Source organism: Venustampulla echinocandica (genome assembly GCF_003357145.1).
Source record: "Venustampulla echinocandica strain BP 5553 chromosome Unknown scaffold_1, whole genome shotgun sequence".
Lineage (NCBI taxonomy): Eukaryota > Fungi > Ascomycota > Leotiomycetes > Helotiales > Pleuroascaceae > Venustampulla > Venustampulla echinocandica.
In genome coordinates this window covers 3,616,044-3,633,972 of record NW_022474206.1, presented here as the reverse complement: position 1 = coordinate 3,633,972, position 17,929 = coordinate 3,616,044, and the positions used below count along the sequence as shown (strand labels likewise).

At 49.0% G+C, this 17,929-nt stretch overlaps 3 protein-coding genes across 3 annotated transcripts; 1 reads left to right on the top strand and 2 right to left on the bottom strand.

Moving 5' to 3' along the window:
* Positions 1-2,089: 2,089 nt before the first annotated feature.
* Positions 2,090-7,959, bottom strand: BP5553_03723 (uncharacterized protein; the record flags this gene model as incomplete). The annotated part of the gene is made up of 6 exons (XM_032012346.1): positions 2,090-2,554; positions 2,624-3,138; positions 3,343-5,599; positions 5,671-6,087; positions 6,243-6,701; positions 6,805-7,959. 6 exons carry the CDS (start codon positions 7,957-7,959, stop codon positions 2,090-2,092), a joined length of 5,268 nt encoding a protein of 1,755 aa, XP_031872039.1.
* A 5,620-nt stretch (positions 7,960-13,579) lies between these two features.
* Positions 13,580-14,216, top strand: BP5553_03722 (uncharacterized protein; the record flags this gene model as incomplete). Its single annotated transcript, XM_032012345.1, has 2 exons — positions 13,580-13,802; positions 13,870-14,216. The coding sequence occupies 2 exons, from the start codon at positions 13,580-13,582 to the stop codon at positions 14,214-14,216; spliced, it is 570 nt and encodes a 189-aa protein (XP_031872038.1).
* A 497-nt stretch (positions 14,217-14,713) lies between these two features.
* On the bottom strand, positions 14,714-16,187 carry BP5553_03721 (putative Histidyl-tRNA synthetase; the record flags this gene model as incomplete). The annotated part of the gene is made up of 3 exons (XM_032012344.1): positions 14,714-15,187; positions 15,233-16,013; positions 16,078-16,187. The coding sequence occupies 3 exons, from the start codon at positions 16,185-16,187 to the stop codon at positions 14,714-14,716; spliced, it is 1,365 nt and encodes a 454-aa protein (XP_031872037.1).
* Between the last annotated feature and the right edge of the window lie 1,742 nt (positions 16,188-17,929).

Below are 17,929 nucleotides of genomic sequence, written 5' to 3'. Positions count from 1 at the left end.
CGCAGCAGGGTCACCGAGAAACATAGCTGCACTAGGGGCTAACTTACCCGACCTTCAGCCCAGATAGGAGTCTCACGTGATCTGCCCCCCTTTTCCGCTTGCTCAGGTGAGTACGATATATCTCCTTGCATGACATTTAATAAATACGAAACAGAGTGCCCCCAGTATAACTTCCTGATCATTCTCCCAAAGGTACACCAACCTAACAACGTGATATACCATCCCATCCCCAGTACTATGACATATCACGTGTCCCCTCGCCATTGCTGGTCATGTGGGCACAACCGATGTCTCATCCACCCCTTTGTCCGGGAAGCCGACCACATATCATTCGGAACTTTTGCGACACCCCAAAAGCCTGATAGTAGCTCGTGAAAGATCCGTTCCCTGACTCCGGAGCTGGTTGGGGGGTCATGCGAATCTTGACGCTGATGCGGGTATATCTCCAGTGACAGAGTGAGCGTGTCCTGGAAAAATAGACTTTTGTGAAATGCGCGCTTTGCAGCTGATGGGCTACAATACGATAAATGGTACATATCATGGGGGTGGACGTCATTTAAAGAGGTGGTTTGCCCTGGAAGGGTTGTGTGAGGTTGAGGAGATGACTTAGGGACTCATAAACCTATTTTTGAGATTTTGCCTCAGCAGACTGGTGGGTTCTTGATTAATATGTACACCTGAGTTTGATCATGTTGCTTTGTCCTTTCCTATTACATATAGTTTTGTTCTACATTTCAGTTACCCAGTTTTCTCATACCTATCGAAAGAAGTCAGTTGGGGTTTCAAGTACTACATTACCCCTTCCTTTGTCTCCCTCGAGCTTTTACCTTTTCCTTTTCCTCTCCTTTCACTCCTCTTCCTCGGCCTCATCCCAAGAGACCATCCCAGCTACTTCACTATATTTTATACCAAGCCCCCAGCTCTAGACAGAAACCAGCCTTGCATAGTATCTATATATTCTAAAACATGCGCCGTTCAAACAGGTACCCCAGATCGTTCTCCCTCCGCGCACTCTTCCACATACACTCCTCGCCATCCTACACAAAGAAACATCACTCAAGACGGAGAAACTACCACACCCCAAGAACATACGTCCCAGCACCACCACCAAGCTACGGCTACTATCCTCCACAAGGTCCGCCACCCTTCCTCCTTCCTCCCGGCAAATCAATCTAACACATAAACCAGATCCCACTCCATCCCTTCCCCACAAGCACAAGCATAGGAGCAAACCCAAATCCGCATACATAACCAGCCTCCCACCAGAGCTAAAGCACTCCCTCCACTCCCACCTCGACCCCGTCTCCTCCGCCTGTCTCGGCCTCTCCTCCAAGCACTTCTATCCCATCCACTACGCACAGCACCCCCACGTCTCCCTAATGGAAACGGGTTCACCACCACCCCCAACAGGCCGCCACTCGCGAACCCGCCATCCACTCCCCCTCGCCATGCTTCTCCGGAAAGACAGAGATAGATATGGCCAGACGCAGTGGTGTCCCCCCGCGGAAGAATACGCGCTTGATTGGAAGGGGGACCGGTTTGTTCGCAAGAATAGGGAGAGGGATGATAGGAAGCCGAGGTATGTGTGGGAGGAGGGTAGGAGAGAGAGGGAGCAGGAGATGAGGAGGTTGTGGGGGAGGGAAGGGAGGTTGATGAGGAGGAGTGGGTATTATAGGGATTTGGATGTTGGGGGCCATAGATGGCGGTGATTTGTAGGCATGATGAGCATATATGATATACCTGTGCTTTAGATTTCGGTGGTTTTGGAAGGTGGGGTTTTGGGAGTATTGCATAACATGAATGGCGGACATTATTTGTTATATCTTTTAACGGCCACCTAGTTAATAGCTGCATTTAAGACAATAGCTTATGCGCGAACCCACGGGAATAGATATCATTTAAATATATACCCCTTTAACAAGAAAACGCTCGTAATACGTATCGACATCATGTATTCCGTCTAAAACAGCAACCAAACGGTTATAACGATATAAACAGCTCTGTAGGGCTATATGTAACCATGAAAAATTAAAAATAGACCTTCATAACTCATCCACCACCCAGCTCTCAATTCCGGTAAGGAAACATCTCACATATCCCTCAACCATTGGCCAACGGGATCCGGTTTCTCCTCGGCATAAACAACACCTCCATTGACAACAACCTGCGAGCCGGCGTACCTACTCCCGTAACCCTTCACGCGCTCCGCAACCTCCTTAGCCTCAAACAAGCTAACAAGTCTCCTCTTTGGATTCTGCTCTTCAGTATTCTTGCGATATTCTTTATCTGCAGCATCACAGATTTCCCAAGTTCGCTTTTTGCCCTGCTCGACTACGTCGTCTTCTTCAACAAAGCTACTAGCCGACTTTCGGATGATTGGTTGGTTGTTGTAGTGCAGGTTCCAGATCTCTGGTGGGTTTTCAACGCAGGAGGCGAGGTAGATTTCATTGGACATTTCGAGAGGCGTGCGACCAGTTGTATTTTCACGGTATAGGAGTGCAGGGTTGAGTGAGATGAGGTGGGAGATAATATCGCCAAACCCTTGTTTAACAGCCTAGGAATATATTAGTCTTCGAAGTGCGTGCTATAGTGGGAATTCGCTGGGGAAGAATAATGTGCTTACCACATGCAAGGGCAGCTCTCCTTCTCCATTAATCATCTCCAATTCCTCCCCAGAAGAATAGCGGCTCAAAACAGCCATGAAATCAGATTTCTTGTAATTGGTATTCATAGCCATCCACGATGCTAAAGGTGTATACGCCCCAGAATCAGTAGTGCCACGCTCAACGAGCATAGCCTTAACAGCTTCTTTGTCAAATAGTTCAAGCATGCATTGCAGCTTCTGAATGTCGGTCTTGGGGTTGCTATTAGTCTCCCACTTAGCGGTGACCATGCTGTGTATCATGTTTCTTCCACGCTTATCGCGCTGACGTTGGTTGGCTCCAAGAGAGAGGAAATAGGCAACGAGATCTTCACGGTCAAGCCAGACTGCCTGATGGAGGGGGGTCCAGCCCTCGATTGTTTTTTGCTCGAGAGCTTCGGGGGCTATAGAAATGAGGTGTTTGATTAGAGCCAGATGTTTATCGGTCTCGTCTTTGGCGACTTTGTGGAGAATGGCGGCATGAAGGACAAGTTCGCCTAGAGAGATGGTCAGCATTTCTGTGGGCACTTATGACTCTAGAATACTAGAGCTGTATCCTCTGGTCGATGTCTAGCTACAACTTGAAATAAAGCTGAAGAAGAAATACGACAAACGGAAAAGAAGTGCAGAGCCTTCATTTCCAGTACTCCGTCCAACAGCAGCAGAAGAATATGGGTTAAGCAACGAGGTGAAATACATACTCTTGGTAGTTAACCAGGATCCGATGGTGCTGTCAAAGCCTTTTCCAGCCCCGTCCAAAACCTTGATTCGCTTATCATTCTTATTCTTTTCAGCGAATTCCTTGTATCTCCGTAGAGGGGCATCACTCATGAACCATTCAACCGACTCCACGCTGCCAAGGTGAGCAGCCCGGAGCAAAGGAGGGATCTTCTCTTCAGTGACTTGAACATTGTCGTCTGGCGCCTGGGCCCAATCTGCACGCTTCTTCCCTCCCACTGACAATCCCTGGTAGTATTTTGGTTTTGTCTTGAGTTCCACTCCACTCTTCTCGACGAGTGCGTTCAAAGGGATACCGACGCCTGTGGTTTTAATCATTTCAGCGAGCATTTCCGTGCGGCCAAGTTGGATTGCCAACATAAACGCGGAAGGCTGGATGGTGTATGATCTTGGATCATCATGTTCCTCAGCAAGACGAGCTTTTTGCTCTGCTCCGAGCTCGATGATAAATCTCAGAAGCTTAATGTCGTTCGCGGCAACGGCATACTCTAATACGCCACCCCCAGCGTGAAACGCGCCACGGTTCGGGTCTGCTGGATCCAGGAATCTTTGGGAGTAGCACCTCCACTCAATCATCGTCAATGGCAAGACGTCACTTTTGACAGCTTTCGAAACTTCTCCTAAATTATCGATGGTGAAGTCATCACTGATTAATTCGCTGAATATAGGAAGAATATGTTCATCTTCTGATTCTTCGTCGGAGTACTCGTCTTCGCTTTCGTGGATTTGCATGCTCCAGCGTTGGCGCTGTGTCTTGCTATCATCCTTGTGGTATTGAGCCATGCATATTTCGATGATAGTCTTTGCTAGGTCGAAGTGGCCTCTTAGCACAGCAATTGAAAATGGGCTGAACTGCTTGGCATCTTGGACAGCAATTTTCAACGGAGCATCGGATGAAGCCCCATCGGCGTTGGAGAATGGAGTCAAAGTCATTGCCTTAACGGTATCCGAATCACCAACCCACGCGGCCTCGAAGAGTTTGAGATATCTATCTTTGTTGGCGTCCGTCAAGTCCGGGACTATAAAAGTCACGGATGTTTCATAGGGCTTTACTTCTGGGGGCGTGTAGCGATAGCTGCGTTGATTATCGTTGTACTTCGTGATTTTGGGATACTTTTCGTAGAAGGATTCAGCACCAGCCTTGATTAACAATCTCTCGGTATTTTCTAGCTCCTTGATCACTTCTGCTATTGCTGCACTTTTCTCCTTTGCCCCTTTCTGGATGTTTGATTTCAGGGACTCCTCATACCAGCCCCAGGCCCTCTTGTTGGCTTGTTCTTGGTTCCTGAAATCTTCCAGTGCATTGAAGTACTGGTAGGTGCCTTCGGGAATGCCACGAGTATAAACTTCTTGATCCTGAAGTTTCTCCGGTTTCTGTTGGCCATGGTGGTATGGTTCCTCATATTCTCTCAGTTCTTTGAGATTCTTCCGAATGATATCTAAGAGAAATTCGCCGCGCTGATAATTGCCGCGCTGGTGGTCTTGGATGATTAAATGTGTCATCGGTGAGCATGAGGCTTTATCGGCACCATATTTGATGAGTTCATCAACTGTCGAGCCCATAAAGTTGTCTGCCGCCTTAACAACTAGCTGAGTTACTTGACTGTGGAATCGTGTCTTAGTTTCTTCCGAGTTGAGATGCTTCGCCAAGCGATAGACAGCTAGATAGGTCTTGACCCAGTCGTCAAACTCGATAGAGGGTTTTGCTCCGGCCTGGAGCAATGTTGAAACCATATCACCATCCCCTTTATCAATAGCAGTAATGAGCGGCGCTGCAATCTGCGAGAAATATTCGTTGGACGATCCGACATTGTTGATAACACTGAGCGCTGCCGGTCGATCATCCGAAAACAGAACGTTTAAAATATCCTTGTTGCCTCCAGCGACAATATAGTGAAGCGCGGTGATACGTTTCATATCTCCCTGAGCCGACGTCGCACCGAGTTTCAGAAGAAGCTTTGCTACTTGCTTTGCCTTCTCAGCTGGGAGAGACATGGTAAGGACGAGTGTCATGATTGCTGCACGAGGACTATTGTTGTACGGATCAGTGAGCTTGACGGGTATCAGGACATCCGATCCATATTCTGAGACGAGAAGCTCAATGACATCCAGGTGTCCATTGAGGATGGCGAAATGAAGAGGAGAAAGACCGTGGTCCCAAGCAATGACATCAACATCATAGACATCGGGGCTATCTGGAGAGTCTTCGAGAACCTCATCCTAAATTTGTCATGTTAGCTAAAAAAGAGATCTCGCTCAAGTTCATAAAATAATAGTAGGAGTGCTCTTACCTCCTTCGGGTGTTCTTTGTCCACTTTAACGAAGGAGCCCATGGTCATAGCATCCGAATCATCGTCGCTGTCCAGAGTGATCTCAGAAGCTTCCGAGCTTGCATCGTCCATATCAACATCTTCCTGTTCCGTATCCTGGGTGTTGCGACCCTTACTAGCCCGTTCAGCCCGCTTAGCCTTGTGTCGAGCCTCCTTCTTCTCATCTTCTTCCTCTTCATTCTCTAAGCTCTTATCCATGAGTGCTGCGACCATTGCTGTACTTCCGCGTGCAGCAGCAATGTGCAAAGCAGTTCTGCCGTCCACGAGTCTAGCGGTCAACCGGGCGCCATTGTCAATCAAACATTGAACAATTTCAGGCGTGGAGGTCATAGTTGCTAGGTGTAGAGGGGTTCGCCCAGTGTAGTCCCGACAGTTAACCTGTGAGTATCGAGTTGTCAGTTAGGGTTCGATTAAAAATACAAGGTAGCTAGAGATCTTCTAGCACGGGAACGGCCCATATAAGATTCTCTAGGCAATAATGCGCAGCGATATGCACATCAAAAGTGGCGAACAGGTTTTAGGGAGGAACTTACATCTACGCCTTCTTGCCCACACCAGTCCTCGACGTGCTCCAGGTCACCGTCCGAAATTGCTTGGCAAAGGCGTGCGGTGTCTCCAACGTACGCCATGGTAGTCCATTCATCGTCTGTGATGGGGTTGAAACTTCCAATTTCCTGCCGGCCCGGATCATCCTTGAGAAATCTAAGTTCTCCGGAGAGATATGTCTTGCTCTCTTCTTCAGCGACTTCTATTTCTTCATCTGTCTTCGGAACTGGGCAGTATCCGCAGCAATCCTCCATGACTTCCGCAGCATTACCGAAGAAACAGGGATGCCTATGTAAATAGACCTCGCGATCCTTGGGCTGATTCCATTCCGCATTGAGCAACAGATCTTTGGCGTACAGCAAGCGATTGATGTTGGCTGCATGGTACTTTGGACCATATGGGACAGTCATGGTATGGTACGAAGCAACTTCCTCTTGCTCAACCCACTACAGCGGTAGAAAAATTAGCATTGAGTAACCTAAACGCTATTTCTTGAAAAGAACTCAGGTATCTAGCAGCAGAAAACGTGATTCTCTCCAAAGGACTTACTTCAGCAACGTCATCTTCTTCCTGCTCCTTGATATTACCACTGTTTCGAGAGTTAAAGCGCCAGCGATTAATAGCCGGTCTTCCACGCTCCTTGCGGCGTTTGTCCATGTAAGAATCACGATCAGCAGCCTTCGGAAGCTTTTCCAAAATCAGGAGTCGAGCAAGCCCTTGGGTGCGACCGAAAGTCCGCTCGAAAATCGTGGGATCAATGCGGGTTCGGTCTAAAGCTGGCCAATAGACTTCGAACCCACGGCGGCTATACTTGGAGAGACGGTTCTCGTACGACGGTGAGCGTCGGTTGAGATCGATTGTATTGCATTGGGTCATGAAGGCGGCGATAGCCCTTGGGGCCGCATACACTTGTTTACCATCATAGGCAGCACAGGCGCAATCAACATCAAAGCCGGTGATGATCTGAGATATGGAATCATAAAGACGGAGGACAATCTGGACATGGCGGGTAGGATATTGACTTGCGATAGTGATGGCATTCTTGGTTCGAATAGTCGTAACTTCATGAAGAATGCTGTCCTGGATGCAGCGCTCGATTTGCTCTATCTTTTCCATAGCTTCCTCCTCGTTCAAGCCGTATAGGAAGAGATCAACATCACTAGCAGGGGCGAGATGCTCGTGGTAGTATTCACGCATGCTCTTCTTGCTGTGTGCCCGTCCTTCGGGGATAGGAAGCATGGCAGTGGTGACCGAACTTCCAGCGGCAACGACGTTACTCCAATCAAGGTCGGCCAGCGATGACTCGGAAAACAGGTTGAAATTCTGTTGAAAATCCTTGAAGGACGAGACAACCGCCGGAGCACCAGAGGGCTTGCGCTCATCTTTGCCCAATGCCATGATATACTTTGACATTTCCTCATCGGATTCCTCGTCCAGAGACCTGGCTCGGATTTTGAGCTCCTGCTCATGACCAGCAAAAATGGGGACGAGGTTGACATTGGGGTCTTTGACGACCTCGTGGGAGGGCTCTTGGGCATAGACCTTGCGTAGTTCGTTCTCATATGCCTTGTAGGGCTCGAGGAGTTCTTCGACTGGGGTGTCAGGGTGGGCTGACAGATATGGGATGAAGCCTCTAACCCCTCCAGAAGGAAGCTTAGGGATCTGGATCTTCACAGGGCCTGGGATGATTGCGAGGGGAGCCATGGCTGGAAATGGATTGCGAGGAGTTGTATTCAACAGATATGATTCTGAACGGTTTATAAAAAATGGTACAAGGAAGCTGTCACTAAAACAAGAGTCGATGAGACCCGGACGTGGCTAATGGCTCGTCGGTTCCACCGCAAGACAAGTAATTAATTGGAGGAGATGGTGGCAGGACTTGAGATTGATGTTGATGAGAGAGAATGGTGGAGTAGAGAAATATAACTGAGGATCACGACGCATTTAAAGAGAAAGAGCTCCCGTCGATTGCAGACGACGTACGAAACCTACCCGAGGTTTACGAAGCATCGTGAGAACGAGCGGTCAGATCGCGTTATTTCCAAGAACGCCTAACACGGTTTGACACGAGTTCCCGTGACATTTTAGGCAGCACGGAGGTTGATGCCTTGCGCTAGAGCGTAATTGGTGCTCTAAGCGAGGTCCAAGACAAATCCGCCTCCTTTTTCAGGGGATGAAGAGGTTTTAAGAGTCACCAAAGGTCCACGCTAGGCGTCGCTGCCTTGAACACGCCAACTTCGATAGATTTGTCGAGTGTTCCTGAGCTAAGTATAGACACAACACGCGCTGTTCAGGTGGTACGGTTCTTGGTTTGTTTCCCCGTGTTTGCTATGGGTAGGCAGGTCACATGGACTCCGGCATGGGACTCTGGTGGCCATCAATAGAACCCGAGACTTATTTATGGAGTGAGAATTGGCCGAAACCTACTAGATCGAACAGTACCAAAACCCTTCTTCCTAGTTTCGTTCGGTGGCTTCATATATGTATGGCAGCTATGGCCTTTCTGTTGGATAGTAGCTGGGTGCCAGTTGCCTCAGGTACCGCTATCCGGACTACTGGTACCTACCCTCCAGCTCCAAAATGAAGCATAGGCCGTCATTCGGTAGCTACACATATGCATAGCAGCTACAGCGACCCTATTTACTGTCCAGGTGGCAGCCCATCACCCTGTGCCACTACATCTCAAAAAACGGATCACAAGTCGATAACCACCGGGGACAATCAAGATATTCCGTGTTGTGTTGAGCACAGGCAGTAATTCCTCCTCTTCCAAGCCTTTACTTTCCAGAGCGGATATCTCAATGCTGCAGTGTATCACCCAGGTCCAGCCATAAATGCTCGAGAATCCTGCGGGACATCGTACGAGATACGTTGGGAGAAAATGCTATCCTAGAGAAGATATATATCGAGTTCCATATGGTTTTGGGTTCGAGGGGATATTTCTGCAACTCAAGAGACGGAGCGCTTCCGGCCATAGCTCGACGAGGTGTCGTAAAGTCTGCGTGTACCGTTTTGGTTTCATTGCAGCATCATCCCAATCATTCAGAGCTTATGCATATTCGAGAAACGGTTCGGACGTATCCATGCAACGGATTGGTTTTCTTCTTCGATGTAGTAGATTATCATGCGACTGGTTGGATTTCTCCATCGATGTGGTAAGCTTCGGCGGCTAGTTTCGAATCGAGTGCATCTGTTCGAGTCAACCTATCCTATTCGAAAGAAGAAAAATTAATTGAAGGGACAAAGATTGGCAGTAATCGATGGGATTACTGCGATGTGGTATGACAGCTAGCAGACAATTCAAAGTTTGTTTGATATTGTAGCTTTCCAATCAGAGAGGTATGTTCGAGGCAGGCTAGCAGTGGCTAGGAATGTTGAACGAAACGGGTTCCTCTTAACGAAAGAAGCCCTCCAAAGATGAGCTCAAGCACCAAAGTCTCGACTTTTGACTTGAAGAGAAAATGATTCGAGGTTCTGTAGCAAGCAAGAGGGAAATCGGGTTTGAGGGGGGTGGGCTACACCACGCAACAACAGGTCCTTTTTGGCCGGCCACTGTCCATCTTGGAACCCCAAGAAACGGGAACGTGAAGCCTCGTACGAAGTCTCACGCGACCAACAAACTAGACGAACCCGAACCCTTTAGTCGACGAAGGAAATATCCGGGAACATTGAACACCTCGGTCGGAATTGACGTCGTGGGATTGTCGACATAACGCTGTTGGTGGATGGTTCTAGGTATGCTGACGGAAACTTCTCGAATAATAAGAATAGCTTGCTGATCCTTCTGACGGATGGATTGGTTTCCGATGACAGGGTGGCGATGCTGTGCAACATCACATGAAGCCAGCTACATCAGAGGCACCCGGAGCGTTCGACGCAAACAGCCTGCCCTTGCGAGACAACCGCAATCGGCAAAAGGCTGAAAGCCTTCAATTCAAAGTTTTGAAACTGTAGCGTGAAGTGGTGGCACGAGGTACGTAGCTAAAACTCAGCAGCGAAAAGTCCCGAACCTGTCAGAAGGAATGACGATGTAGATCTGCCAACAACTTCGCACTTTACTTATATTACCTGGTGGCGGGCGTAGCACCTCAAACTGCCAAGTTCCAAGCTGCCAGCCAAGTTTGGAACCTGCGATTCGTTGCCCGGTTAATTCAGGGTTGCACTTGGCGGGCCGGACGATATTCCGCTTTGCGTACTTGAAGCTCCGGAGGGCCCGGGGTGGCTCATCCACAACAGAGCATGGTGTGTTGTACCCAGGATGTGCATACCTGCACTACGTACTGTACATGTACGAAGTACCCTTATCTGTGTGCTGTGCCATAATAATAATAGATGCGGAGACACCGGGGGGTTCTTTCTTTCACATGGGACCGACCGAGGGAAGCACCGTGATTATTGCTGTGTTTGTTTGTTTTGTCGGTTGACATATGCAACGCTGCTGCATGGAAGTATGGAAGTGTAGTGTAACTGCAGGCAGGTTACGGCGTAACTCCAATTGTACGGAATAATTAGGACATGCAGCCGCATTATTGCATTTGCAAGCAGGGAAAGGGCGAAGCTGTTGGCACTGTAGAATACGGAGTAATGTGGAGAAAATGCGGAGTGCTGGGTGTCAGGATGCTATTGATGCTGCTGCTGGCCATGGCCATGGCGGTTATTGCTCTTGCTAGTCAGGAACCGAATGTAGATTTGCAGCAACAGGCAATGCGTATAGTACGGAGCAATGTAGTGCTGCTTGTTGGAGCTCCATACGGAATTAGGGCGTAGACTCGTATGACCATAATAACAACCACCCCATACTTCGTACTACCATATTAATAGCCTACCTACCTAGGAGGCAGGCTCTGGGGAAATGGATTCCATGGAAGCTTGATTTGCTCCGTAGAGACTTATTATCGACTCGGTGACTTGGTATTGCCCCAGATGTGGCCCCAGGCCGGGGGTTCCGATCGGAACGCGGCGGATACAGAGCGAGCTGTGTGTTTCTCTGGGGAAGGATTCGTGGTTTCTCGCTCTGGAGCCTGGAGCCTGGAGCCTGGAGAATGGAGAATGGAGAATGGAGAATGGACCGGTACCAGTAACGAAGAGGGAAAATCGGATTAGGATTAATTAGGATTTAGGATTGGGATTGGGATTGGGATAGGCGGATAGCGAGAGTTGCCGGATGCGGCGGTGTTGGTGTTGGTTTCGGACTTGGGTTGCACGAGGGAGAGCGTTGAGCACTGTAGCGCTGTAGCAGTCAGGTACCTCTGTTGGTACAGTGGTAGCACCTGTGCTACAGCGCTGCAGTGCTCAACTAACAGTGCTGCAGAAAGGTACATTCCATTCCAGTGGTACTGTATCACATGTGGTGACCAAATGCCTCGGTGCGCACTGAAGAGTTTTTGCCTAGAAAGATTAGGGAGGTACCTAGTCAGTTTTAGTGGTGATTTCCCCACACTGCCCACAGTTAGCAGCGGGCCTAGCAGCGAACCTAGCATTGTTCGCAGCAGCCCGGGCGCCCGCTAGAAGAAACGCCGCCTCTATACAGTACAGTAGATGTCATGTCCTACAACGTCCGCCCGCCACCGCCCGCCACCGCCAAAACCCACGCCCCAACCTCCCCCCGCCTAACCGTCTCCAGCCACTTCTCCGCCGCCATCATGCACACGCCAAATCATCAACGGGCCAACACCAACAAACTTATTCTTATTCTTATTATTATTATCAACTAACCAACTACTACAGTAGCCAATTACCCACTAACCACTCTAGATCGTCGATCGCCACTCCCTCCCCCCCTCCCCCCGTCTGCGTTCCAAGTTCCAACCCCGCCGTTAATCGCCACCCAGGTTTCTGCCCTGATTTCCCCTTTCCCCCCGCCGTTTCCAGTCAACTCGCTCTTCTCCTACGTAGGTACTCGAGGGCTGCACTGTACCACCACTCTACCTGCGAGATTACGGAGCTGCCCAGCGCGGCAGTGTGTGGATGGCACGAGGGTAATAATCGTACCGTACGGGGAACACTCGCTCAAGTCGTACAGCCAATTTCGAAGGGCCTGGTTTGGACGCCGGCCCCGTCGGATTCGATAATAGCACACACATCTCGATCCCTTGGCGATCACAGCTCTGCTATTTGGGAGTTGGAAACGGCCAAATTAGCCCTTTGAGGATTGGGGGAAAGAGCGCATATCGCATGGCATACGGTATTATTGCACGCAGAGGGTTTTTCTTGCTGGACTACGTGACTGCCCGGCCATACCGATTCTCTCTACGTAAAGCAGCTAAAGCTGAACCATGAGCAGTGGGCTATGCTGGGCCATCTTCGGCTTTGCAACGTTTCAACCTCACGACGATCCGGGTGGGCAGGCAGCTCGTCTCCAATAACGGCCCAGGGGCAGGAAAGGGGGAAAACAGGGTTGGACCCCGGGGAAAGAATACCGCCCTGTACGTAGGTACTGTACCGTACTCTGTAAAGTACGAAGTACATGAGGAAAAGAGTTGGTCGACCAGGTTATCACCAGTCATCATAGGTCACCACCAAGTACCAGGTTCTCCACATCCACGGTGCAGTTGCGGTCCGCACGCGAGTAATCCGTAATTGTTGCCACACCCACACCCTCCGAGTACTCGTACGGTACACGTACATGTACCTACGTCGCACGTAGCACTGCGCTTAGGGCTTTTTGGTTATTGCTTCTTGGGACTTTTGTTTAGGCCCGGGACTTTGCCGCTATTGACCTATTGGCCTCTGATGGCCCCCTGAGAGGCTGAGCGACGGAAAGGGAACCTCTCGCCGATATGGAACCAAGGCAATTGGCCCAGGCGAACCTATGTCATTCTGGTTGCGGGCTCGGGGGGGCGACGGTTCGCTGCACCCAGCTACCTACGAAGTAGGTAATATCCGCCCAGGCCCCAGGGGGCCACTAGCTGCGAAGTACTCTATGTACAGTACGATGAACGCAGGCCACAAATCCACAATCCGCACTACACGAACGGACCGGGTTAGTACTGTCTCTTATACACATCTAGATGTGTATAAGAGACAGGGCTGGGGCAGCAGCAGAGCATGTGCAGCGGTGGATCGATCTCCCCAAGACGGGGGGAGGGGGGAGGAGGGGAGGAGGGGGAGGAAGGGGAAGCGCAAGACAAGGGGAGCCCGGGGCCGCGATGCCTGTCCTCTTCATTTCATGCTTCTATATAACCAGCCCCGACGTCGTTCTCCTCCTCCTCTTTTCTTCCCACTCACCATCCTCAATCTCAACAATCAGCCTCCATCTCTAACTTTGCCATCACTCGTTTAAAGGCATTTCCCGCAAATCCCCAAACCCAAACCAACCATCAAGATGAAGTTCTCCTCCACCATCGCCATCATGGCTCTTGCCGGCTTCACCGCCGCTGCTGGTCTTGATTCCATCCCAGCCTGTGCTAAGCAGTGCATCGACGATGCCGTCACCAAGGTCACCACGTGCACCACCACCGACGTCCCTTGCAGCTGCAAGAACATGGACAAGATCCAGACCGAGGCCACTCCCTGTGTCTTGAAGGCTTGCGGAGCCAAGGCAGTTGGTAAGTTTTTTTTTTGGATGGTTTTTGAGTGTTATTCTCGGACAATCGCTAATATCATTCTTTATAGATGTCATCACTGCTGTCACGGAGCTCTGCAAGGACGGTGGAGCTGCCCCATCCAGCTCTGCTGCCCCAGAGACCTCTGCCGCACCATCCAGCTCAGCGGCCGCCCCTTCCAGCTCCGCTGAGGGATCCTCCAGCGCTGCTCCATCCAGCTCCGCCGCTGCCCCAACCTCCGCAGCCGGAACTGGATCCGCCCCAACCGTCATCTCCTCCTCCAAGGTCGCCGCTCCCACCAACGGCACCTCCACCGGCACCGCTCCTCCCGTCGAGGTCACCGGTGCTGCTGGCCAGCTCGTCATCGGTGCCGGAAGCTTCGTCGCTGCCGGTATGGCTGTCCTCGCCGCCTTGTAAATATCTCATCCTTTACTGGATTGGGTTACGAACTAGGCTGGAGTGAATGATATCATCAAATAACGCATTAATTCGACGGGATGGGTTTATTTTTGGCGGGGGGAGTAATGAGTGTGCATATATGGTCATTGCTGTAACGATGTATCTATTGCTACCTTTATGTTGCTCGCTCGAAAATAGCTTAGAGGATGTAATAATGAACTGAGTGTACCAATACATGCACTGTTTTCGGATCAATATCTCTTGTCTGCAATATGTGATATCAATTGACTTATTCTTGCCTGTTCACAGTATGCCTTTTGGGCTAGCATCTCCAAGATATAATTACCATATTGACTTTATAGGTACCGAAGAAGCTTTCGTTCGCAAATCTGACTGATGGCTAATGGATGGTAGAAAACCGTTGAAGAGAAGGAAAGGTGCGCAAAAGCTCAGAGAAGAAAAGATGTCGAAAACCGAAAACTGGTCCGGCTTCGAAGCCAATGAATAATATATTCTCATATAAGTAACTTCTTAACCTCTTCAACCAAATTCCCTCTAGATACAAGGTGCCCCCGATCCTTCGAATCCGATTCATCATCACTATCTCTCAAAACCTTCACCCGGACTTGACCGGCAGCTAGTTCATCCTGGCCAAGGATAACAGCAAGACGTAAATTCTTCGCCGCCTTGAACTGCTTGTCAAATTTGGGCTTCACCTTAGCAGCAAATTCCGCCGATATACCAGCATTCCACAGCTGGCGAGCCACCGACATGCGTTCGAGAAGCAGCCCGTCGAATTCCTTGCCGCCAAAAGCCATGACATATACATCGACCTTGTGTGTTAGTTTTTTCTTGCGGCACGCGTTTAAGATGTTGAAGATACGGTCGACCCCAAATGATATGCCAACACATGGAATGGGGTTCTTAGCGTACATACCCACCAGATTATCGTAGCGTCCGCCCGCGGCAATGCTACCAACCTGGCTAGACTAGTTTTCGCTCTTGCCATTTGTGCTCAGTGGTTTGTTGATCACTTCGAATATCAGACCGGAGTAGTAGTCTAGCCCTCGAGCAAGCGAAAGGTCAAAGGAGACCTTATCAACAACGTCTAATGCCTCCAGGTACGAGATAAGAAGACTCATGTCGTCGATTCCCGCTTTCACATTTTCATTTGCACACAGTCTTGGATCTGACTTGAGAAATTGTAGCATCTCGCTCATATCACCGCTGCGTCTCACGTATTCGCCGATTTGGTCTGCGACCTCATCCGAAATGCCTTTCTCGTCGACCATCTCCTTCTTGACGTCGGCCCACGTCATCTTATCCAATTTATCTACCGCCGAGCTGATCGACCGTATCTTTTCGTCCGGAACACCTGCAACCGCAAACAAGCCGTCTAGAATCCGTCTGTGGTTGATTTTTATAGTAACCTCTAGCTCAAGAGCCTCGAACACCTCAACAATGACACGTAGGGTCTCGGCGTCAGCGATCATAGGGTCGTAAAGACCAGCAATGTCGAAATCGCACTGGTAGAACTCGCGGAGCCTGCCCCTTGCTATCGCTGGCTGGTCTCGCCGGTAGACCTTGGCGATCTGGTAGCGCTTAATCTGCGACACATTATTCATCGCCAACCAGCGAGCAAACGGAACCGTCAGGTCGAATCGCAAAGAGCAGATTTCACCACCTTGGTCGGCTAGATCGTACATGAGACGCGCATCCTCGCCGTACTTTTCTGCGAGAATTGATTTTAGCTCGAAGGCTGGTGTATCCAGGGGAGTGCCGCCGTGGCGTTTGAAAACTTCGCTGGCTGTCTGACTGTTGATGAGTTAGCATATAGAACATTTGGTCAAAGGCCTATATCTCCATCTACCTCACTTACAGGATATGGTCACGTAGAATCAGATCTGAGCCAACCCAATCACGAGTGCCTTTGGGGGTCTTTAGCTGGCCGCCTGGGCGGGCGGGTATCTTGACATCTTTGGTGGCCATATTGTTGTTCGAGGTAAGATAAAGCTACGAATAAACTGTGATAATCAAAGTTTTGTTGTGTGCGTGTACAGGAAATGAAGTACATCCCCAGATTCCCAACCTTGACTCATCGTAGACTCACCGCGACGTCTGCACAGGTACATTCCTCCTCCACTTCATGTGATAATAAAAGAATACATTTTTGGGTATCTCTAAATATCATTGTATAGAATTGGCAACTTTCGCGCGGCAAAAAAGAATACTAAAATAAATTATGATTAGTCCCGGAAAGGAGATTAGGGTTCTCATTAAAACTGCCACTCCTGGAAACGAGAACTCTAGAGAATCCTTGGAGCGAGAGTATAACATCTACCAAAGACCCGCTATCGCATCATCTGCATGTATCCGGACCTTGTACGACGTCGTGGGAAGGTATGGAGGCATGGCATAAATCTTTTTGAACTAACAAGGCGGGAATTGCTTGGCTAGAAAAGAAAATACTTGCATATAAAAGATATTTCATATGTCCAGATGATGTTTATGCTCCCAGGAGAGTCGAGCCAGGGCTAAAAATTTGTTGAGAAATTGTTATGACTCTAAATCTAACTACATAGTGTTTGGTTTCAAGCTTATTAGTATGTTTCTAAATTGTATATTTTTAATCACTCTCAACCACTCTTGATCAGCTAAGAATAACATACGTATATAGTTAATCCGGTTCCTTTCAGGAATATCGCGTTCAATATTTATTTGATCTCTTTCTTATATAAATATCTTGATTTACATTTAATCCGCTACTTATGCTTGATAATCCCCTCAAAAGAGCCTGTGTATTGATCACGTGATATTTCCCCGAGAGAGGCATCAAAATAATGGCCCAGTTCTTGGCCTCGGGTCCCAAATCAGCGCCGTTATATATCTCCGCGTAAAATTGACACAGTTTATATAGGACAGCGGATATAAAAAATGTATAGCTGCCAACAAGCGTAAGGGCCTAGAAATAGGACTTGGTACGACTCAATAGTAGTAGCGGCTCCTCAGGTAGAAACAAAGGTTGAGAGACTAGTGAGCAGTTAGTGATGAGCTGGGCAGTGGCAATGTGCCAATACCATTTTATTGGCATGGCAACTTGTAAACATTCCTGAAGGAAACTCTTGGTCGTTCGATTTAGATGTGTCACAGCTTCCAGCCATGTCTCACTTCGCCCGCCACAATGCCACGCCCAGCCTTTCCCATCCGCCACCAAGTAACAACTCGTCGTCATCCATCCGCGTCGAGCCCATTATTAAATGCAACAGCCCGGATCAACGGCTGCATAGCAGATATCACCGATGAAGCACATTTTTATGCTAGCTACCATGCACTCTCCCAATCTCACAAATGCTACACAAACAACCCTAATTTTGCCTTCTAAGGCTTTTCCGTACGTCACCGCTTACAAGATCACAATAACATAATACTTTCCCCCAAAACAAACCCAACCCCTGCCCACGTACAATACCGCAACACAACAGGTACCTTATCCATATCCCTCCCTTTTCTACGGGGTTAGAACCTAAGGTGGAGGTGAATAATTGACGTGTATAATATCGTGAGATAGCATTAAATCGATTATAATTAAAAAGACTTTTACTCACAGCCTACTTGTTCTATATACCTACCTCAGGCACCTAACCTACTAGCGGTGTGATATCAAAAACCAAATGGTGGGGTTTTAGCGACCAAACACCCTCCTTAAAGATATATGGCCAAATAAGCAAAAT